General features: G+C 35.6%; 2 protein-coding genes across 3 annotated transcripts in view; one reads left to right on the forward strand and one right to left on the reverse strand.

Moving 5' to 3' along the window:
* Positions 1–17,985, forward strand: LOC128014118 (pyrethroid hydrolase Ces2a). The gene is made up of 25 exons (XM_052597404.1): positions 1–166; positions 4,454–4,643; positions 4,732–4,870; positions 4,948–5,081; positions 5,379–5,532; positions 5,657–5,761; positions 5,864–5,962; positions 6,063–6,209; positions 6,325–6,402; positions 6,914–7,061; positions 7,151–7,300; positions 7,784–7,856; positions 9,108–9,268; positions 9,387–9,576; positions 9,660–9,798; positions 11,575–11,708; positions 13,129–13,282; positions 13,381–13,485; positions 13,581–13,682; positions 14,170–14,313; positions 14,462–14,539; positions 14,630–14,777; positions 17,161–17,310; positions 17,412–17,484; positions 17,569–17,985. Exons 1-25 carry the CDS (start codon positions 91–93, stop codon positions 17,750–17,752), a joined length of 3,255 nt encoding a protein of 1,084 aa, XP_052453364.1. The 5' UTR covers positions 1–90; the 3' UTR covers positions 17,753–17,985.
* LOC128014119 (F-box only protein 31) overlaps positions 17,981–24,419 on the reverse strand; it is a 15,198-nt gene continuing 8,759 nt past the window's right edge. For both annotated transcript variants that reach the window (XM_052597405.1, XM_052597406.1), the window contains 6 exons: positions 23,791–23,958; positions 23,633–23,707; positions 22,927–23,036; positions 22,676–22,829; positions 21,367–21,701; positions 17,981–20,161 (listed from right to left, as the gene is read on the reverse strand). In XM_052597405.1, coding sequence (XP_052453365.1) covers positions 19,939–20,161; positions 21,367–21,701; positions 22,676–22,829; positions 22,927–23,036; positions 23,633–23,707; positions 23,791–23,958 — 1,065 coding nt within the window. In that variant the 3' untranslated portion in view covers positions 17,981–19,938. The remainder of the gene's footprint in view (positions 20,162–21,366; positions 21,702–22,675; positions 22,830–22,926; positions 23,037–23,632; positions 23,708–23,790; positions 23,959–24,419) is intronic.

Consider the following 24,419-nt stretch of genomic DNA (forward strand, 5'->3'; position numbering starts at 1 on the left):
AGTGTGTCCAGATTGCGCAGTCGAGTTGATGAGAGTGTGCAGAACGCTTGTGAACACTCATACTGCTGTGGGACTGAACACGGACTGACGATGAGAGGCTCTGTCGTGCTTTCACTCTGCGTCCTGATCCAGCTGAGTCTACAAAACACAGTGAAAGCAGAGGATGGTAAGGAGCGCGTTTACTTGCACAACAGTAGGCTACGCCAAGTTTTGAGGACCGGGTCTGGTACAAATTATGACATACAAAAATAAATAGGCTATAGGCTCATATGGATTAATCATTAAAAGATCGCTATTCAAACACATGCAATATCTTATTGCTATAACGATAATTCTCTATAGTATATATTAAACATTTGACATCTCAATCACATCGGAATATTTAAAGCTGATTTCGCGCAGCCGCTGATCCAGAGAGAGCATGTAAGATATTTGTTTGAAACATATTCACTAAGTCTACTAAAGTAGGTTACATTTCTGTGTTGAAAACATTAAATAGGCCTGTATCAAAATAATTGGGATAAAAGTTTAGGCTATAGTGAGAAACTGACTGTTAATTGGAACTTAGGAACGTTTCAAATAAAGATGCTAGTGATTGTTAAAAAATCATTTGATGTCTAATTCACGCAATCAAGAGATTCGTTCAAAAACGATCGAATCATGTTCATTCATTTACTATCTATCTATCTATCTATCTATCTATCTATCTATCTATATATATATATATATATATATATATAGGCTATATATATATATAGCTTATATAGCTTATTAAAATATAGACTACGATGTAAAATGTACAGTCTTACAGACTTACAGTTTACATTTATAATGCATTATAATGCCCCTTCTCATCCAGTGTGCGAACTCCATCACCCCAACCCCGCCCCTTTCTTTTGGTACGTTCAGCGATCCGTGGGTGTGTCGACTGTTTTGCTTAAACAGACTGTTACAGGCGTGTATATCGGTTAGGTTTGATCAATGTCTTTATGTATTGGCTATGCATATGTAAAATGGGCATAATGCATGCATAAAAATAAAATGTAACAAATAAAATAAATAAAAATAAAATATAGAACATAAAATAGTTTATATATATAATATATATATATATATATATATATCATTTAAATTAGTGCTGTCAAAGGAGTAAGATAATCCTGATTAATCGCGTTAAAGTTTAAAAGTTAAATAAAAATCAAAGTTTCGTTTCAATTATATGCGTGTGAACAACTGTATTTGTATTAACTAATGTAAACAAAGCTTAATTATACTGTAAAATATGCTTTTATTTTTGAACTGATGTTCAGCTGTTTGTTTTAATAGTCAACTTAATTTTGGGTCATCGTCATAAAAGCTCTGTAAACACTGCCACAGACATGAAGATCTTTCATTTCATCACGCTGAATGCTCACTAAAAACATGACGCAGTCGTCACATTTTCAGATCATTTCAATCTTTATCTAAGGGGGAGAGTTGTATATACTTACATTGTAATTAGTTAATAACTCATCATTTTCTTAATTCAGACTGAAAGCTTGCACGAAAACAAGAGACGGGATTTATCGCAGGAACCAATCACATCCAGTCATTGGTTGATCATTGTCAAAGTGAATGGACCGAAGGGAGGCAAGCCTCCGCTGTAACTTTACCTGCGGGTATCCCTGAAGGACAGTGTTACTTTATAAAAACGAGTGACTTTTAGACTTTTACTATCATATTTAGTTATATTTGGGCTGTTTTAATTTTGTAATATAGATTATTTTCTGATCCAATTTTGAGGAGAGGATATACTGCCTCCTTTGCCTCCTCGGAGGAAATTACCCTGATTTGAGTGTATGTATATTAGTGATGTCAAACGATTAATTGTGATTAATCGCATATAAAATAAAAATAAATGTTTACAAATTGTTTTCAAAATATATACTGTATGTTCTGGGGCGCATTGATGCACTGGCTTTAAAGTTACCATTTTTCAAACACAAACGCTTCCTTCTCCGTGGGAGCTCAACAAAACCACGCCCCCTTTTTTGTGTATTCATGTTGGCGGAGGTTAGTCAAAAAACTGTTTTAGTGACTTATTACTGCAGGAACTAGAGGGATGTAGTCCAACTGGGTCGTTCGTTGTAGGCGAATTCTGTTACATAAAATATCTCGCTTGGCATTGAACTTTGAGCTTTAGAATTTTACAGATATTATTTATACTCTAACAACAACATTACACACTAACTAAAGTTTAAAACATGGGATCACGAAGAACGGGACCTTTTAAGGGGCTGAAGCCCAGGGGCCTACAGTTGGGAGGGGCCTACTGCTGCTGGGAAATTATATTTTTCAAACAAACTTACACACTCATTTTCAGTGACGCCCTGCTTGAATGGTTCTTGAATGGCTTGAAAGAGTCCTGCATTCAAATGCACCAATAGGCTTACGCTTGCTGCAAATCATCAGCAAAAGTATTTATCATAAATGTGTCAGGGGGAAGCAGTAAGGAGATATTTCAATTATTTACCAATAAATAGTGTTTTATGAGTTGGTGTCGCAAGGATGAAGTTCACTTTTCACATCTTCATTAGACGCGCCTTTAGAGAGTTTTTGTTTTATTTTATTTTTAAGTAGTAATTTAAAGCTTTATATAAATATATTTATCATGTCTGTGAGGCATGTATTCGCTGAGTTTCGGTTCATTTTTGTTCTCCTGTTCAAGAAGAGTTGGCAGAAAGCACATCATGTTTGTTTCTTTATTTTATAAAAGCACAATGTTTAGTTGATATTGTGAGTGCACACAAATACAACTAGACCCCTTTCACTTTCACCTTTCAGGAAAAATGACGGCATACCCATTAGAAAAAAAAAAAAAAAACACAAGTGATCGTGCTGGTGCCTCCATGTCCTGCAAAGTGTGTTTAAGCTTCCACTCTCCACAATGTCTGAATGTCTGCTGAGGAAAGTGATATCTTTGTCCTACTATTCTTTCATCTGTTAAGAGTGATTTCCAATGAAAACGCTGGTCAGTGCATTTGTTGGCTGCATCTTGCAAGCTGTTGAAAGTAAAAATAACTTCTTACCCTTACCAAAAAGTAGTATACTTCAAGTTTATTTTATTAAGTATACTTAAGTAAAGTTCAAGTATATTTTTAAGTATACTTCATGGAACAAAAATACAAATATCAGTGTTCTAGTAATATACTTGTACAGTTTCAGTTCTCCTTGGGACTAAATTAGCCCACTTTCTAGTATATAAAAGTATACTTTTAAGTATACTTTAAGTATAACAGTAGCAAACTTTGAGTACACAAAAAGTTTATCTCTATGTCTGTAATTTGTACTGCAATTATTCTAAAAGTGACCTTATAGGTATACTGATAGTTTACTAATTAAATACTTTGTACACTTTGAAGTATAGTCTTAGTAAACTACTAGTTTAGTAGTTTTTTTTACTGCAAGTATACTCTTTTTATTTAAGTTTACTTTACATCATACATTAAGTATACTACTATATCCCTATTTAGGTTTGAATTTGTATAGATATTGTTGTATGAATATGGACATACAAAACATCCAAATAAAGAACAGGGTATCTGCTTGTAAACAAAAACATTTTATTCTAGCTTCATGCATTCATTTTTTAAAACACTTTAATGTGGGTAAGTTTCATAAAAAAAATAGAGAAATAAAATTTTGAACAAAAAAGCTGGAAAAATACTATGAATTGGTTTCAGAATGATAATCAAAATGTAGATGGAGTTAATCAACACCCCAAAAGCTTGAATGTAATTATTACCTCTTTATCGGTTGACATTTTATTCCATAACATCACAGTTTTGATGTTGTTTCATGTCAGATGATCGTGTTACATGTGTTAGTATCTGTTGTTTCTTTTTTCTTCTTTTTTCCGCTGACATCCTGGAGCTCACATCTCCGAAAACATTGAACAAATTTTCAAATAGATCTTATCTTTATTAACAAACCACATATTTGAAGTACAGTATACTGTAAACAACTACATCTTTTCATAAAAAAAATATACAAATTATAGTGGATTTGGGTGTCTGCCATGACATCCGCTGTGAGAAAATACGCCAAGTGGAGTGATATAAATACGATAAAGTGAAATAAACAGTGAAACGGTTGGAGTTCAGATATCACCAATATACCGAAAATCAATATCGCAACTCAGAAAAAGGCTCGCAAATTCAATCAGTTTCGAGAACCAGAAAGAACTGTTGTATAAATATATATTATGCAAATTCTTAGGTTAGACAATATATAATATTACTGCTAATGTTAATATTTCTTTAAGCATGTGAATTGTCATAAAATGTTAATAATAAGTCAACAGTGATATTTGAAGGACAACCAACTGCTTCTTTGTTTTCAATTTCTATGTCAGTTTAACTAAAAATGAATGGCAAATCATAGTGTGAATATGACTATTTTATGAATTACACAGGACCTGTCTTGCAAACCAAGTTTGGGGCCCTGAAAGGTGAATATATGAAAGCAAAGGGAAAGGACACAGTTGTCCATTCCTACCTGGGTGTTCCATTCGCCAAGCCGCCCGTGGGTCCTTTGAGATTTTCTCCTCCACAGCCTGCAGAGAAATGGGCCGGAGTGAGAGACGCTACAAAACAGCCCTTCATGTGAGAATAAAACCAAACTAATGCAACTGTAGATCAGCCATTTCGTTCAACACCCAGATTTGACATTGTTCTTCTGTGTCTTTCCCAGGTGTCTGCAGGAAAAGCAGTTAATTGTAGACTTGGTAGCCAATCTATCATTGAAGTTAGAGGTTCCTGACTCATCAGAGGACTGTCTTTACCTCAACGTCTACACACCCTCTAAACCTGGAGCAAATGACAAGCTGCCTGTAAGAGTGACTGATTTGGATAAACTTTGTTGCACTTTTATGAATTTATTGTAATGTTGTTTTTAATGGTGCAAAAGGTCATGGTTTGGATCCATGGTGGAGGTCTGTCGATGGCTGCTGCGTCACTGTTTGACGGACATGTGTTGGCTGCCTATCAGGATGTAGTTGTGGTTCTGATTCAGTACAGACTTGGCCTACTTGGATTTTTCAGGTATAAAAGAAATGGTTACCAATATAAAGATCCAACAAAACCTAAAATAGTTCATTTATTCAATTAAACCAATTCTAAATTCTTGATGTAAACCTGTCCATGCATTGGAGTGACCATAAAAAATCTAGGTCAGCCCATGTGTCTTTGGACTTCAGACTTACATGTTAATTGTGAACTGCCATAAAGTCCTATTAGTTCATGTTTTTGATGTTTGGGATTCTCTGATTAGTGACTGATACTGTGGCGCTGAGGTCTAAGGTCTCTGATGAGCTTGTATGATGATCTTCTGCCCTTTAGCACGGGAGATGAACATGCGCCAGGAAACTATGGTCTTCTGGATCAGGTCGCAGCTCTTCAGTGGGTTCAGGAGAACATCCACAGCTTCGGTGGAGATCCTGGATCAGTGACCATCTTTGGAGAGTCTGCTGGAGGAGTCAGTGTCTCTTTACATGTAAGGATTCAAACACAAAGATTTGATCATTTAATGACTGGGAAATTATATTGATCTGGTTTAAAGATGGCTTAAATAAAGATACACTTGTGTGTTTTAACGATTTTCTCCTCCACATCTTTAGGTTCTTTCTCCATTATCCTCAAACCTCTTCCATCATGCCATCGCAGAGAGTGGTACGGCAGCAATGGATGCTATCATGAGTCCCAACCCTCTGCCAACAGCCCAAGTACATTTACCCAATGCATTACAATTTCAGATTTACAATTATCATCTTATTATACCTTGACTTACAGATTTTTAATCAAAACTCATCAACATTTTTCTGTAGTATGTAGGAAATGCATCTGGCTGTGATATTTCCAGCACAAAGAAGATTGTTGACTGTGTGATGCAGCTGACAGAAGACGATGTACTCACACTGGTTAAGGTCTGTCTGTTCACAATCTGGGTTTTTTCATAGAATCATATGCGAACAGTCTTCTTATGCACTAAATGTTGTGTTTGAATTGATGTGTCTTTTGAAACAGGAGCATCCAATGGTTCGTTTTGGAGTGACGACGGATGGCCAGTTCCTTCCCAAACCTGTAGAGGAGCTTCTTCAATCCCAGCAGTTTAATAAAGTGCCTCTGATCAATGGAATCACGAATGATGAGAGTGGATACATGCTGCCCAATGTAAACACTGTTTCACTGTTAAAATATGTAAAAATACAAGCATAAGATTTGTTTTCGTCCAAAACTTCAGTCAGAATTGTACAGTATATTCATATTTAGCAAATGTTTTCCATAGTTCTTTTCACCAGAAGGATGGGCAGATGGGATGGACGTGGAGCAGATCTTGCCATTTTTGACCATATTTAACCCCACTGTAAGATAAAAAAAACGTTTATTTTTCTTATATATATATATATATATATATATATATATATATTATATATATATATATATATATATATATATATATATATATATATATATATATAGACATTTTGTGATGTCAAACGATTAATCGCGATTAATCGCATCCAAAATAAAAGTTACATAATGTATGTGTGTGTGTTGTGTATATATAAATACACACACATACAGCAAATATTTGTAAAATATTTACATGTATATATTTATATTAATATAAAATATATCATATAGAAATATATTTAATATATAAACATCACATATTTTTCTTAAATATATACATGCATGTGAGCGTATTTATATATAAACATAGTAAATTCTGTAGAATTTTATTTTAATTGTATTTAAAAATTGATTTTTATTATTAATAATTTTAGATAATATACTACAATTTAATGTAATATAATTTTAATTTAATATAATTTTTTGATATAATATTTCTGGTCTGTTTTCCTTCCCTTTAGCTTCAAGATCAGTCCGTTGCTGAGCTTGTATTAAATGAGTATTTAGGCACATCCCCTGACAGGACTGAAATCCGAGACGGTTTTCGAGAGATGTTAGGAGACTTTTTGTTCAACATCCCAGCTCGGAAGGTAGCGAATTACCACAGAGGTGAGAGTTTGTAGAAGTATAACTGTTTATTTCGCAGATGGCTATTTCAGTGATACTCGAAAGTAATTGGGGATTTTGTCTATTTCTAGATGCCGGTGCTCCAGTATACATGTACGAATTCCAGCACCCTCCAAGTGTACTTCAAAAGAAACGACCTAGTTTTGTTGGAAGTGACCATGGAGATGAAGTTATATTTGTGCTTGGTTTTTGCTTTGCAGATGGACATATGAAGCTGGAAGGTACAGCCCTGAATAATATTTAGAAACAAATTTAAACAATCTAAAAGTGCCATCACATTAGTACATTTTCAGCAAAGTTTGTGGACAAAAAGGTCCATTGTCTTTTATCATTAGTGTATTGATGTATGAAGCTCAGTGCACACAGAGGTCACTTTCAAATCAAATGCATTTCTGAAATTTGTATGACTAACCTGAATCTGTTGCGAAATCTGCATAGAGAATTTCTAAAACAGATTTCTGAGATAATTACTTGATTTCAACAACAAGTAAGTACAGTAAGATTTAAGAAAAAGGAAGAAATATTTCCCTTTGCAGATTTTGCAATGGGTTCAAGTTGGTCATGTAAATGTGCTCATCTTAAGATCTCAAACTTTGTTTTCATTTAAATATTAAATCACAACTGGATTCTATAGATAGTGACAATAAATACAGTGTCTCTCTTAGGTTTTTCTGTTTGATGTCTTTCTTCCTTTTTCAATTCAGAGGAACTGTCAGAAGAAGAGAATGAACTCTGTAGAACTGTCATGGCTTACTGGGGAAACTTTGCTCGCACTGGGTAAGTGACACTTAACAAAGTTGTCTGGTTGATATTTTTGAGTGGGAAGTAAAGTCAGATATTTTAAGGGTGATACAACTGTCCTGATATCACTAAGAAGAAAAAACTTCAATCAAAGGATGGAATTCTTAAAATGAAAACATTAACTATGATTAATATCTATATTATATTTACTATATCTTAAAAAATTGAATAAGAAGTGAAGCAGCTTTGATATAATATGAATGTGGTAATAAATATAAAAAAGCCTGCAGAGAAATATAAAAAACAGTTAACAGTCTGTTAAATCAAATCATGTGGTGTGACCAACATGTAAAACAAAACAGGAAGTGATATCATAGAGAGAACCCCAAATATAATCCCTTAAAATATCAGGTCAGGTTAATTCAGGTGTAAAATGTCATGTGGTGCGACTCTGAAAAAGTCATGACATTTATGAAGTAATAATTTTGATTAACTACTTTTTTCATGATATTTTATAACATTTTACTAAAAATGTATATTTTAAACTTGGGATCACTCACATGCATTCAGGTTTATCTGATAGTTACACCTCATGACAATTTTTGTGTCTTTTAATAGAAATTCATATTGAAATAGTTTTTTGTTGTTGTTGTTGTTTTTTTCGTCGTGGTGTGACTCTCCAAACATCCTGACATTTATCAGTTAATACTTGATATCATTTTTACAAAATATTTAATCAAATTTTATTAAAAACATTGAATTATATATTTAAGACTTAAATCACACATGTAAAAAGCAAAATTACTTTTTACTTGATAGTTACACCACATGACATTTTAAGAGACATTTAATTGAAAACCTTTTTGTTTTCCAAACCGAATTAGCTCTAGTTGAAAAATGTCATGCGGTGAGACTCTCCACATTAAATATATAACATATATTTATTTGTAATCACGTTAAAAGAAAATATTTTTTACTTGATAGTTACACCACATGACATTTTTATGTGGCCTTTTCGGCCTTTCAGTTTTCCAAACCAAGTAATTTCATGGTGTAAAATGTTATGAGGTACTCTACGAAATCATCCTGACATTTTTGAATTATTCTATAAAAAATATGTTTCATCATATATAAATATATTTATCTATTTATAACTTGTTAAGATCACACACGGTGTAAAGGTTTTCCAAACCATATGAAACCAACATGAATACAAAATAATACATTTCCAAACATTTGGCATATGCATTTAAAACCAGATTTTAAAAAACGTTTTCCTGGTGGCAGGTCTCCGAATGGTCCAGGCCTCACCAAGTGGCCTAAGTTTGGAGCTGAGGCTGAGTATCTCAGCATTGGACTGGAGCAAAAACCTGGGAAAGACCTGAAGGGAAAACACTTCACTTTCATGACTCAAACTCTTCCGCGGATAATAAAAGAGCGAAAGGAAGGCAAGTTACCCATTTCAGAATTGGTGTAAAATTAAGAAGTGTTTAATACAGTTTTTTTTTTTTTTTTTTTTTTTGCGAAATGTAAGTTAAGTTGGTTCTTTATTGGTCTTTTTGATAGGACCTCTAGTGCAAACAAAATTAGGATCTCTGAGAGGTGCCTTCTTGACAGTGAAGGGCAAGGACACAGTTGTTAATAGTTATCTAGGTGTACCATTTGCCAAGCCCCCCGTGGGACCCCTGAGACTGGCTCGGCCCCAGCCTGCAGAGAAATGGGACGGAGTGAGAGATGCGACCAAACAGCCACTCATGTGAGATGTCGCACAAACACATTTCAATTCAAACATCTTTAGTTAGACATTTCTATGATCTAATGATCTAATTGTCTCTTTAGGTGCATCCAGGACAGGCAAGTTAGTATCACTGAACTTAAGTTTCTCGGTATGGATGTGGAGATTCCCGAGGTCTCGGAGGACTGCTTGTATCTCAACATCTACACTCCAGTCAAACCTGGCCAAGACACCAAGCTACCAGTAAGTTGATCAACAATATAGATGAATGTAGGGCTGAAACGATTCCTCGAGTAACTCGATTACAAAAAATGATTGAGGCAAATTCCTCTGCCTCGAAACCTCTTTTAATTTATTTTAAATCTCACGTCAGGTTTTTTCGCAATGATTTTTTTAATATATGACAACGAGTTTACGTCACCCACAAAGCGGAAGGACACAAACTGCGCTGCGTCCGAAATCTCATACTGCAAGAAGTCGACTGGAAGTTGAAGTCGGCTGCGTGCCGCCATCTTGTAGCAGAACTTCACTTTCGTTAGCATCCCATTGACTCCCATTCATTTTGGCGTCACTTTGACAGTGAATAACTTTACATCTGAGGCGTTTAAAGACTCCATTTGTCCATTATATATTTCTAAAGATACACGACAATGTATAAAGGGCTCCATTACCTTCTTTGTTACATTATGGCCTCGTAGAAACAGTTTTTGTAAAAATAGGCTAACGATTGCGTCATAACCACTCGACTCTCTGTCACATTACCGTACAGACAGCAGGAGAAGCTCGCAGGCAATTAACTTAAAATGGCGTACTGGCGTTACATTTTAAAATACTATACAAAATAATTAATCAGAATACTTACTCCTGCTCACTCTCGCCAAAGAACTCCCCGCTCAAGCTCGCCGTCTCTGCAAGATTAACGATGGCAGTTTGCACGCACAGCTACTAGAAGATTTACATCTGTCAGACAGGTTGCTGACGTCATCAAGCTTCGTTTGAGTCGGCGCGTCAGAAACAGAAGTGCTAAAAATAGTTAAAAATGGCCTTCACTTGTCTCAATTGAGTTCCAATGGGGTCGCTGTGTCCATTTCTTTTACTGTCTATGAGTCAGCAGTGTTTTGATTTGAGGGCGTGGGCAAACGTAAATAGAACGTCGTGGTGTGTCCATTGCAAGATAGAGCTGGCGTACGACAACTAGGGCCCTATGATTTCTGCGATGCAGAAAACGCGGAGGGAATCGCGGAATCCAGTCAAAAAAACTGATTTTACAGTTTACCGCGGAATGGCACGGAGATTTGCCAAATTTGGAATGAATGAATCAAAAATAGGTCATTGCACTTACATCAAATCACGATGTGAATCCTGCATGTTCTGCGTGTCTCTGTTAATGAATGGAGCAGAAGCGCGACTTCCTTTATCAAACACACTGAAGCGTTTGTGACGCTCGCGGTAATTTCAGCGTCTGCTGTCTCACTAAATAAGGACGTGAACACATGAAAAACATCTCCAGAACTGCTCTGACAGTCACTCCATAAGCATAATTTGAACGTTTGATTTGAGTAAAACTAGCGTCACATCACATACACAGAACTGTAAAGGTACGTCAACCTGTCAAAATAAAAGTCCGTTTTTTTAAGGTTTAATCACACAACATTTCTTCCATGTTTTATTTTTTATAGTAAATCCCCTTTGTTTACCAAAAAGTTAGGTTTGCTTAGTTTTTTATAATTAAAAGATTAAATTAATGTTTTATGTGTTTAATGTGCATCTCAGAAAATGCTTTATTTTAAACCCCAACTGAATGGCACTTAAATGCACTTAATTCATCTGTCAACTTTATTGTCATTGTTTACAGTACAATTAAGCAAAACACTTTAATTAAGCAAAAACACATTTTATCCGATTACTCGATGGAATTTTTGGTAGAATACTCGATTACTAAAATATTCGATAGCTACAGCCCTAGATGAATGTCCTCATAGAAAAATGTGCTGGAGAATGTTTCCTTGTGTTTTCTAGGTGATGGTTTGGATTCATGGTGGAGGACTTGCTCTAGGTTCAGCTTCATTGTATGACGGCTCCGTTCTGTCAGCGTATCAGGATGTGGTTGTGGTGCTGATTCAGTACAGATTGGGTCTGCTGGGATTCTTTAGGTAGGGTATCTGTGGTTACCCTTGATCATACCATTTACCAAACCAGATAAATGTTGATAATAATAATTAGATAATTCATAATTCAATTAAAATCATTTTGGTATGATACATGATATTTTTTTTTATGGCAGTTCAAACATAAAAGCCATGGAGTCTTAGCCTGGTAATACCAGACTCTGCTACTTCACTTTGCTTCGTAGACAGAGTCTGGAATGGCATAATAGAGAAGTGTTTTCTCTCTCACTAGGGGGCGCTTGTCTGAAGTTTAAAATCATTGGTTACCGTAAGCCAATCAGATACGTTTAGTTATGACGTATGTTATGCGCCTGTACAGCCACATCGAAGCACAGACATCATGCATCGAAGTCAAATCTATGATTGAACTTCTACTTTAAACCTGTTGTAAACACATGATGATGCGAGCGAAATACCGGAGTGAACATGGCTGTAAACGACTTTTGCAGATTATGCGAAGGTAATCTACGCATCTACGTCACGGCTCTCAGCCCGCCCTCTGTTCGTTGATTGGCCCGGCTGTTTCCAGACCGGTGGCAAACAGAAAGCTCTGACGCTGTATCAGACTGAGTACAGAAGCGAAATGAAATTGAGCGGAAGTAGGAAGTCTGACGTAGTCAGGCTAATGGAGTCTCTTCAATTTACATATTATTATTATTATTACACCAGATTATTGAAAATTATTCAAATAAATAATTAAAAAATAATAAAAAAATTACTAAATTATAATAAATAAATAAGAAAGCAAGATGTGAATGTAGCTGAATTTAGATAATAGCAGATTCTTACCTTGATTACGTGGATTTTTAACACCTACAAGTGGGTAAAATTTGTATCCTGTGTAAGAATTTAAATTTTTTATTAAAAATTAAATTGGTTATTAGAACCTAAATTGGTTAAATCGGAGATGACAGGAAGCGAAGTGAGAGAGAGAGAGAGAAAGTGTGATCGGGAAAGGTCTTTGGGTCAGGATTCGAACTCGGGACGCACGTAGCATTGCGTATTAGTAATTCAAATTAAATTATGTAATCAATATATTGAATATTCATCATCACATTAATACAGCAATACACATGCCAAAGCGAACGTGTTAACTTTAAATATTACTTAAATGTACAGTGTTACATTAATGCAAATTAAATTAAATACAATTTGTTTTTGTTGTGCGAAAGTATAAGGGATGCACTGAAAATATTTGGCTGAAATAGTTTTGGAGGGCCGAAATCGTAGACGAAACATTTACGAGTAATTTAGCAAAACGTTATTTTCAGTTTTTGAATAAATTAAATTGATCAATTTTGTTTTTGGTGTTTCATTAAAAAAAAAAAATTGTGCATTACTTGTATGTTGTGAGTTTTTTTTTATTACAGATTAAGATTAAAGATACCTTTTCTCTTTTTCGTAGCACGGGAGATGAACATGCGCCAGGAAACTATGGTTTTCTGGATCAGGTCGCAGCTCTTCAGTGGGTTCAGGAGAACATCCACAGCTTCGGTGGAGATCCTGGATCAGTGACCATCTTTGGAGAGTCTGCTGGAGGAATAAGTGTGTCCACGCTGGTATGGGTCTTTATTAATAGCATAGTAACTCAACTTCATTACTGTTAAATATTAGTTTCGAGTGATCAAGTCATTTCTGTGTCATTTGTGTCTTCAAGATTCTTTCACCATTGGCTTCTGGTCTGTTTCATCGTGCCATTGCAGAAAGTGGGACGGCCTTGTGGGACGGTTTAGTGATGGGCAATCCTTTACTGAGAGCTCAGGTACCATTTCATATTCTTCTTATATTTTCATCTTTTTTTATTTGTATTAAGTGCAACTGTTTTTAACCACGTTCTCATGTTGATGCTAATTTCAGAACGCAGCCAAAATGTGCAACTGTGATAGCAGCAGCTCATCGAAGATCGTCGACTGCATCATGCGCTGGTCCGAGGAGGAAGTTCTGCAATGCTCTAATCAGGTGTGAAATTATTTTTTAAAAGTAAGCCATTAATATTTCAGCAATAAGTACTTATTACAAAAATAATAAACAATGTGTGATGCTTTGAATTACAGGTGTTTATTTGACTGCTTATGGTAAACTGCTTGTTGTATTCTTCCTTTAGAAAGAAGCGTGCGCTAAATTAAATGTAAATGTGATATATTTTAAAGTATGAACTGATTGTTAAGTACAATTAAATGAAAATGTTGTATGAAAATGTAACTGGCATATTTAAGTGCCCTTTTATATCATTAATAGTATATTATCTGCCAATATTTTTTTTTAAACACTTTTATGTGGACATTCAATGCAATTAAGCACACTTATTTTTCACAAGGTATGATGCTTCAATATAAATCATGTATTATGTAGACATATGCACTAAAAGCACTTATATCTACAATATAGCCTATATTTGCTGTGATTGATATTAATGGATTGAGGATTGTTTCCATTATGTTTCTAGTTTCCGATAATGCACTTCAGTCTCGCTCTGGATTCCTATTTCCTTCCCAAACCTGTAGAAGATATCGTTCAGAAACAAGAGTTCAGTAAAGTTCCTCTCATCACTGGAATCACTGATGATGAGTTTGGCTTTTTACTGCCCGCAGTGAGTACAAATTATATTTATTATTACATTTAATATCACACTCTAAACTCACTTAGAATCGAAGATGTTGTTTTACTGTCATTGACACATTTACAGCATATTCACATATTTGGTTTAATATTTTGATGCTAATGTTTTTCCTCCATAGTATTTTGGGGGTAAAGGATGGATTGATGGGATGAATAAAGAGCAAGTCATAAAGGGCCTGACCCTCACGTATCCTGATGTAAGTCACAACTCAACACAATGTACATTTACATTAGCTTACATGTGTTTTTCTTTGGATCCTGTGTGCTTTGACTGATATTCCCATCAGCCCAGGGATCGATGGATCATTGATCTGGTGGCCAACGAGTACCTGGGCGACACAAGAGATCCCATTCGAGTCCGAGACATTTACAGAGAGATGATGGGAGACGTGATGTTCAACATCCCTGCCCTTCAACTGGCAAAATACCACAGCGGTGAGACGCAGCCAGTTATTCATACTGGTCCATTGCAACTGTTTGGGAAGAAGGGTTTAGAAAATAACTTTTAATTCTGATTATATTACCGTCTATTAAATTTTAATTTTAGCCTAAAATGATATATACACTTCAGGTAAAACGTTTGGAATAATTACTAAAATTCTCTTAAATGCTCACCAAGGCAAAATGCAGTTATAACATTAATATTGTTAAAGTTATAATAAATAAATATCACTTTCATTCAGCATTAAAGGGATACTCCACCCTAAAATGAAAACCCCCATGTCGTTCCAAACCCGTAAAAGCTTTGTTTGTCTTCAGAATACAATTTAAGATATTTTGGATGAAAACCTGGATGCTTGTGACTGTCCCATAGACTGCCAAATAAATAACAGTATCAAGGTCCAGAAAATGTATAAAAGGTCGTCGCCAGAATATTCCTTCTGCCATCAAACGTGCAATCTGGGTTAAATGAAGCGACAGGAAAACTTTGTAAGCAAAGAAAATGAAAATAACAACTTTTTTTGATAATTCCTTTGTCATCGGTCTCCTCAGTGTCTCTGTATATCACTTTATGCTGCGTGTGCTCTTCTGTGCCCTCCGCTTCACAACGATGCAATGTTTTATTTCAAATCAAAGCTAAATACACATAAAAACAGCGCATCCTTGTGGCGCAGAGGACACAGAAGAGCATACAGTGATATGGAGATTGATTTCCACCAAATTATTAAGCAGCAAAAACGGTTTTAAACCTTGATAATACAAATAATAATTGAGAACCAATAATAATTAAACTGCATGAGCATATTAGACTGATTTCTGAAGGATCATGTGACACTGAAGACTTGAGGAATGATGCTGGAAATAAAGCTTTACAACACGGGAATAAATTACACCTTAAAATATATCAATACAGAAAAATATTCAAAATGTTGAATTATGAAAAAAATGTGATATATTGATATTAGAAAGAAATAAAAACAGGTCTATTGTGCTTTTTTTTTTTTACATGATCGCTTTGCTCTTCAAAATCACAGTGAAATACTCTTGGAGTTTAAAGGTGCCATCTGTCATGTCTGGCAAAAAAAATCAAGTCATTCTCCACATTCCATACCAGATGGGGGCAGTATGCCTCAATAAATTGAATTGGTCTACTCTAGAGTAACAAACGAGAAACGGCATAGTCTCTATGCTCCGCCCCCATCTTCACAACAACCCTACAGCCCTCAACCCTTCAAGCTACTCCCCTTCACCTTTACCAGTGAATATGTTCCTATTCGTTTTATTCATATTACATTTTGAGATGTATATACACACGATTTGAATTAAATTAATTTGACAGACAGCATTCTGTCAACATCATCGGTCAACATCAGACAGCTGATGTTGACCAAGCTAGCGCCAACCAACGTAACCAGAGCTGCCAACTCTCAAGCATTCACCGTGAGACACACGCAATTGACTCTTTTCACACGCTTTCATGCCACACATCAATTTTCTCACGCACAGAAAAACCACGAAGCAAAGAGGACACGGAGACCAACAGACTAGACAGAGCAGGTTAGTTATAAATAGGTAAGTTAAAGCTAGCTAATTATCAAACGCAGCTACGGTTAGCAATCGCTAACATTAGCACGTTTATCGAACAGCCTTCGATACACAAACACAAACATGAACCATGTTTACTCTGGTTCAGCTCCTTTTCTTATCGGATTTGATTTGTGATTCCGAGCGCGGTTGTTTCCCTGTAGCGGGTGGTGGTCTCTTGCCAAGGGCTTGAGACATCTTTTCTCTACTTTTCTTCCCTAAACTGAAATGTAATACTGAGCTGTACTTTCCACATGATTGACATCAGGTTCAGGTACGCCCACAAGCCCTGCGAGTTATTAGTGTATTGCAGGTTGGCTGGTGGTTATGTTGCCCGCATACCGCCTCCCATGGCCGAAACTGGTATTACGACACCTGTCGGGCCGGGGCTAGTAATGCTAATGCTAATTAAGGTTGATATCTCTGCAGCACTATAACTTGACATTTTTTTAATGACATCATCGCCCTTATTTCTTCTCATTCTTTTGATGCGTGTAGGTCATTTTTTGGATATTTTTACCTTTATACTTTAAAGGCATTGTTCATCCAAGAACATAAAAACGGTCCTCATTTACTCAACCCTCGTGTGACAACAGTTGACGGTAGCCATTGACTTCAATTGTTTTTATTTTTCAGTCAGTGGCTACCAGAAACTGCTTGATTAATAACATTCTTCAAAATATCTTCATTGTGTGCAACAGAAACTCACACAGGTTTGAGTATGAGCAGATAATTACTTTTTTTTTTTTGGGTGAATCTCTTTAAATCCTATGTGTCATTGTTGTGGCTGTAGCTTCAGGGGCGCCGGTTTACCTGTATGAGTTCCAGCATCCTCCCAGTATGATCCAGAAGAACAGGCCCAGCTTTGTTGGTGTTGACCACGCAGATGAACTCTTCTTCATCCAGGGCACCTGCTTCGCTCAAGCCCACCTCAGAGCAACCGGTAAAACACTTCATCACAAACACATCCTCCACTGACACTGAACTACTCTGAAAGGGTTTCAAATAACCACTGAATCATCATTTAATGGTTCAATCTTTCAGCTCCTTTCACAAAGGAAGAGGAAGAGCTGTGCAGGACTGTGATGGCATACTGGGGGAACTTTGCACACACCGGGTAAAATATCAGTCTCTTTGTTTTTCATAGAAGAACAAAGTATATATTTTCTGCACTTTAATACGGCTGTTTTTGGATCGGCAGGTCTCCGAATGGTCCGGGTCTGACACACTGGCCTAAATATACGGATGAGGCTGAGTATCTCGGCATTGGACTGGAACAGAAAACTGGGAAGAACCTGAAGGAGAAACACTACACATTCATGACCAAGACACTTCCAGATCTCATACGCCAAGGCCGAGAGACAACAGAGCACTTAGAACTGTAAAAAAAAAAAAAAAAAATGGTGTTCATTAGAAATAAACTTGAATGTGAGGATGACACAGATAAAAAATTGAGGACTTTGATTCAACATAAGCATTAAAATACCTAACCTTAGTGTATTTTGGAGCTGAAGCTCAAATTTGATAGACAAATGTACAAATGAATGATGTGACATACATTGAACTAACTTGTACTGATCTGTTTTGCACTTAAAAATAAAAGTCAGACAACGTTCAAGTTTTTCCTCCATTTTATTGAGAACAAACGAAGGCTAAAGCTGCAAACCTCCCTGAATTTGAATGCAACGTGTGCAAACTAGTCATGAATTTGCGCTTTGACATTTTCTAACTGGCAAATTTACATGAATGACAATAATTCAACTATTGACAATATTCTGATTGAGGAAAAAAAAATAATTTCAAACAGCAGATTAACATCAAATATAAAGACCTGTATTGGATGCTTGACTCGCTAATGGAGCGGTTTTGCTACACATAAAATAATCACACTTACTGAGAACTCATGTTTCACTTCCAATACAAGTACAAAATTAAAAATAAGGAAATTACAAATGTACAACACAAGTGTACAAATTACAGTTTTAGGCACAGTGCTTTGCTAAATTATAATTATAGATAAATAATGGAGAGAAACTCAGATTGAAGTCGGCTTAATCCTGTGAATCAATGAATCATGGCGATGAAAAATGGGGCAAAACTTGATTTAATTCATTGGGAAGTGAGAAACTGAAGTCAACAGGGTAGACTTTGAGTTATTAATTGCACAAAGCCTGATAAGAGCCAATATAAACTGCTGAAATGACATCTTATTGAGAATAATATCAATAGTTGTAGGATATCAGTCCACGAAAACAGCCATTTCTACCAGAATATTACACTTTAAACAAGTAAACACAGGCGATATACTTAAATTAGTTCATCGATCAATATACAATCATCCCTAAAACAAAGCTGAATGTGTTGATACATGTTTAAATACTTTCAATGCATTTACATATATATTCACTTTACATTATACTTATTTTTCCCCTTTTTTTAAATGCTAGTAATGCTGCAGTCAAATACAAAAGTATAGCCGGAGTAATTCTGCCTCCGATAAACGTGTACGCTGCGAAGGGAAGAGCACTTGGAAGAGAGCTGCACAGCTAGAGGAACAGAATCACTATCATGTGAACATGAGACAGTCGTCGTGGTCGTGAAGTCGGCTGGCTAACCAATTAGCTATTCGCTTGGAAATTTAACAGTATGATAGCTTTAAATTCAAGGAAAAGTTTAGCCAAAAATTTACATTTGCTGAAAACTGACTCACTCTCAGGCCATTTTGAGATGTAGATGAGTTTGTTTCGTCATCAGAACGGATTGGAAGAAATTTAGCTGTGAATGTGAATGGGTGCCGTCAGAATGAGAGTCCAATACAGCTGATAAAAACATGAAAATAATGCACCAGTAATCCACACCACTACAGTCCATCAGTTAACATCTGGTGAAGTGAAAAGCTGCACGTTTTTAAGAAATAAATCCATTGTTTTTTAAACCATCAGCTGTTTGGACTCTGACTCTGACGGCACCCATTCACTGCAGAGGATCCACTGGTGAACAAGTGATGCAATTCTAAATGTCTCGGCATCTGATGAAGAAACAAACTCTTCTACATCTTAAATGACCTGAGGGGGAGAGTCTTCATCAAACTTTGATGTTTGTGTGAACTGTTCCTTTAAATAAGAAAATTTGTCTTTTTTTAGTGTACATGTTAACGGATGTGATAAAACTGACAACATTTGCAGTGACAAAGCGGCTGGAAGTCATTGGTTTTCAGTGAACACTGGCGGAAAAAAAAATTGAAGTCTTTCCAAATATGGTGTGGACTTCTAATATAACTAAAGAAATAAACTGAATAAAATAATTTAAAAGCAACCGCAGATGTTGCCACACTGAGGACAAACACTTCTAAGATTATTAATATGCGGATGTTCACATTGTTGTTGTCTTCATCGCCATTTCCAGGTTACAAAAATAAATTAATTAAAAAGCTGATAAGAAAGGCCTGATATAAATACTGTATGGGCATGTGGCTTTAATACACCTGTGCGGATGCGAGCAGAAGTGTGTGTGTGTGTGTGTGTGTCAGCAGAGGATGTGCCTGATGAGAAAGGTAGTGTGAGGTTTGCTATCAGGATGTCCATGACTGCATGTTGCGGAGCATGGCCTCGAAGCGCTCCATGCTGGGGGCCTGAGCGTGGGACAGCTGGTCGGTCAGCCGACTGTACAGACTGAAAGACTTGAGCTCCAGCCAGATGAAGCCAAAGCGGTCGTCATCGAACAGGATGAACAGCCCCGGCGTGCGCTCTGGACTCGTGAAGCCGTGGCCGGCGATCAGGCCTGTTCCATAAAAACTGAAACACATGAAGATTATAATCAAACAAACTAACACTTTATTTGAAGGTGTCCTTTATACAGTGTAATTTTACATTTAAGTGCTGAGTAATATGAATCAACTACATGTACTTACTATATAGTTAGGGTTAGGTGAAGGGTTTGGTTTAGGGTTACTGCATCATTTATTGTTATTATAATAGTAAGTACATGCAACGTGTAACAAGAATACCTTCAAACACAGTGTTAGCAATTTTTTTTCATTAATTTAAAGAAAAATTTATTATGTATTATATTTTAAAGAATTTTAAAGTGCACTGCATATTCCTTTTATATCAATATATATTTACTTTAAGCTAGAATAATAAAAGACAATTACACACACACACTTTACAATTTAAGTAAAAAAAAAAACAGTAATTTAAATTATTTTCCATGCCAATTTTATAAGGTATATATAGTGTATAAGAACATTTAAAATGATTACAAGAAGTATATTTAATATTTATTATTTAATATATTATGTATTTATTTCTAAGTTACATATAAATTATATACCTACATAAGCTCATTTAAAATAAAAATATGTCTATTTATATAAAATACAATGTAATAACTTTTTAAAATATATTTAATATTGAATGTCACATTTTAAATAATTTTCATGTCTTTTTATATATGTAATAAATGCTATTTAATATTAATAGACAAAATATATAAAAAAAATACATCAAATTATTTAGTTTAACAAATGAAGTTTAGTAACTGATTTAAATTAATTGACATTCATATTTTATTAAATAAAATAATAATTAAATAAATTTAACTGCTGTCTATTTTTTCTGTATAAAAATATATAAATATATAATTTCCATTAATTATATCTAATATTGTAGAGACAAAAAAATATATATTAGTGGTAGAGCACAGCGATATAAAGCGCAAGGTTGTGGGTTCGATTCCCCGGGAACACATGATATGTAAAAAATGTGCAGCCTGAATGCACTGTAAGTCGCTTTGGATAAAAGCGTCTGCTAAATGCGTAAATGTAATTTAATTTAATTTAATTTAATATAAAATTATATACAACTATTCAGTTTTAACAAATTAAATTTGGAAATGTATTTAAAATAATTAACATGCTTATTTTAGAAAATATAATCAAGTATTATTAATGTATTATTAATATAATAAAAATAAATACTGTAAAAATGATCAGACTCACCACATCTTGCAGGTGCGAGGATACACTTCATTACGGGCCATGACTCCCAGAGGCAGCACAAACGGCTGCGCTTCAGATGCAGAGCTGCAGGCAGCAGCTCCCGGTTCCACGTCCTCCGCTCCAGCAGGGGGAGCCGTATCTGAGCCCTCTGCCGCCTCCGCAGGCTCTGGTGGGGCGTCCCGGGCCTGGAGACCCCTCTGGACCTCCTCGTGCACCCCCAGCACCAGACGAGAGAGCTCTTCCATGCTCCGCTGGTGCTCCAGGTCCGGCAGACGCAGCGGCCGGTTCAGGTCGATTTCTAACGTCAGCTGACCTGCTGGGACATTGGGGTCACCCTAAAAACAAACAAATGAGCTGATGAACACGCTAAATCACACATACTATAGGCATTGTTGGAACCTTCATTTGAACTTTTACTTTTAAATAAATGTAAAGTTTGTGTAAATGTGGAGTTGAAAATGTGTTAATTTATTTATTATGTTTTTTATGCTCATATTATTCTGTTCAGAGACAATATGGAAAAACATTAATGACAAAAATCATGTGCCAAAATACATTGCTTGTATTTGCTTTGTATGTATAATTATTACAATTATATACTATGATATAAGAATCTATTTTCGATAATAATTTACTAAAATTATTTTGTATACACATTTTAATTTTAATATATACTAACAAATTATTTCATTTAATGTATTTACATGTATTTTTATTTATTTTGTCTAATTCCAAAATATACAATGAATTTGAATAATAAATTATTAAAACTATAAACTACAATACAGCAATATTTATATATATTATACAAATATTTAAACAATAGAAAAACATTAACATGTATTTGTTTTATCTTCTTTTACACACACACACACACACACACACACACACAAACAACTAAATTGTTATTAGGATTATTTACACTGTAAGCCATTCATAGAAATGAATAATAATAATAATAGTTTTAAATGTAATGTTTTTACATACATTTATGTATTTTGTGTATACAGTACAGTATTTTAATAAATACTGACAAATCTTTTTTTTAAGTGTATTTAAATGTTTTATTTATTTTGTCCCAAATATAATATGCTATTAAAATAAAGGTTTTTGTTTCCATAATATATGTGTGTATGTTGTGTATATTTATATTTACAAGTATATATTTATACTCATATAATTATATATTCATATATAAATATTTAATATGTAAACGTAACATATTTTTCTTAAATATATACATCCATATGTGTCATGTTTTCCTGAGAGTCGAAGCGCTCCAGTCCATATTTTGGGATGTCAGACTCACGGTAAGTTTGGTGACTTTGGCCTTGGAGCCGTGGAAGCTCAGCATGATGATCTCCAGGCCGTGACTGCCGTACGTCCCTTTGAAGAGGCCCGGCTTCAGCAGGTCTGACGGGAGGCACGGGGGCAGATAAATCCGCCGGTACGTCAGGCAATTACTGAAACCAGGAAACACACGGTAAGAACACACCTGGCACCAGACGAATCAAACCGTTGACACATTCTGGGTGAGAACGGGCGATGTAGGAGACTTACTCGTATTGGCTGGTGTAGATGAACTTCATGAGGATCAACTCCTGCATGTGCTCGTGGAAAATGTCCTCCAGTGTTCTTCCCCATTCATCCTCCAACCACGTTCTGAACTCCTGCACAGACACACGGGGCTCAGTGTACATCCAGGAACTACAGGAGAGCCACGGTTTACCTCAAAATCTCTTAAAGGGATAGTGCACCCAGGAATAACAATTCAGTCATGAATAACTCATCCTCAAGTCGTTCCAAACCTGTGAGACCTTCGTTCATCTTCAGAACACAGTTTAAGATATTTTTGATGAAATCCGAGAGCTCTCTGACCCTCCATAGACAGCAATGATAACACCATGATCAAGGTCCAGAAATGTAGTAAGGACATCTTTTAAATAGTAGAGGGGTTCAACCATAATTTTGGGAAGCTAAGAGAATAATTTGTGTGCAGAGAAAAGGATAATAATGGTTTTATTCAACAATTCGTCTCCACCACATCATCCTATAGCACCATTTTGGAGAGTATCACATACGTAAACAACGTATGCAACATATGTACGCAGATACGTTTGTTTATGTTTATGCTTTGATCTGAACGTAAACAACGTTTCTGCGTACATACATTGTTTACGTATGTGATACGTCATGAGGGTGAGTAATTTATGACAGAATTGTAATTTTTGGGTGAACTATCCCTTTAAGGAGTCTGGTTTCCTACCTCTTGCCTTCCTCCAGGCATTCGATGGTGATCGGTCTGGTTGCATTTGGTGGAAAATTCATCTTTCTTCACAGTCTGGAAAGAAGAAAAAAATGGTAAATATCTTGTAGAATATAATGACACATGGAGCCATTGTGGTAGAAATCTGTCAGATTTACCTGGATGTCTCCTTTATGAGGGCCCTTGTGTCCATACATGCATTCTACCATGGCTTTGTTTTTCTCCCACATATGAATGCGGAAGAGCGGCCGTCTACGCATGGGGTCCTCCACACGGGGATCATGGGGCGGTAAATACATCCAGCCAATGATGAACAGCCCGTCAACCTAAAATAACCACCAAAGCAAGAAAGAGTTGCACATTTGAAATACAGTATAATTGTTCATTTATTGCGTGTCTTAAATATGCTGAATTTGATTCAAACTAATTTTTTAAGTTGTATGTTTAACAAGCCACCGGGTGAATTCCAGTTCGCACACAATTTCCCAAAACAATGAAGCAGGTATAAACTCGATAATAAATTCAGCTAGATACTAACACTAGCTAGATGCTAACGTGCAAACAAGCACACTTTAGCATACTTTTACTTATTACAGAAAAATATACTTAAAAATAGGTATAATAGGCAAGCAACGGAGACGGGAGCTCAGAGGAGAGAGCAAAACAAAACACTGGTCCCAAAATAGAAGTGTAAAGTGAGAATTTGAAAAGAAAACTGTCAAGAGGATTTCGATATAGGCCAAGAGGAGACCGTTTTTTTACCTCTGATGTAAACTAAACTCGGTTA

Source organism: Carassius gibelio, chromosome B25 (genome assembly GCF_023724105.1).
Source record: "Carassius gibelio isolate Cgi1373 ecotype wild population from Czech Republic chromosome B25, carGib1.2-hapl.c, whole genome shotgun sequence".
Taxonomy (NCBI): domain Eukaryota; kingdom Metazoa; phylum Chordata; class Actinopteri; order Cypriniformes; family Cyprinidae; genus Carassius; species Carassius gibelio.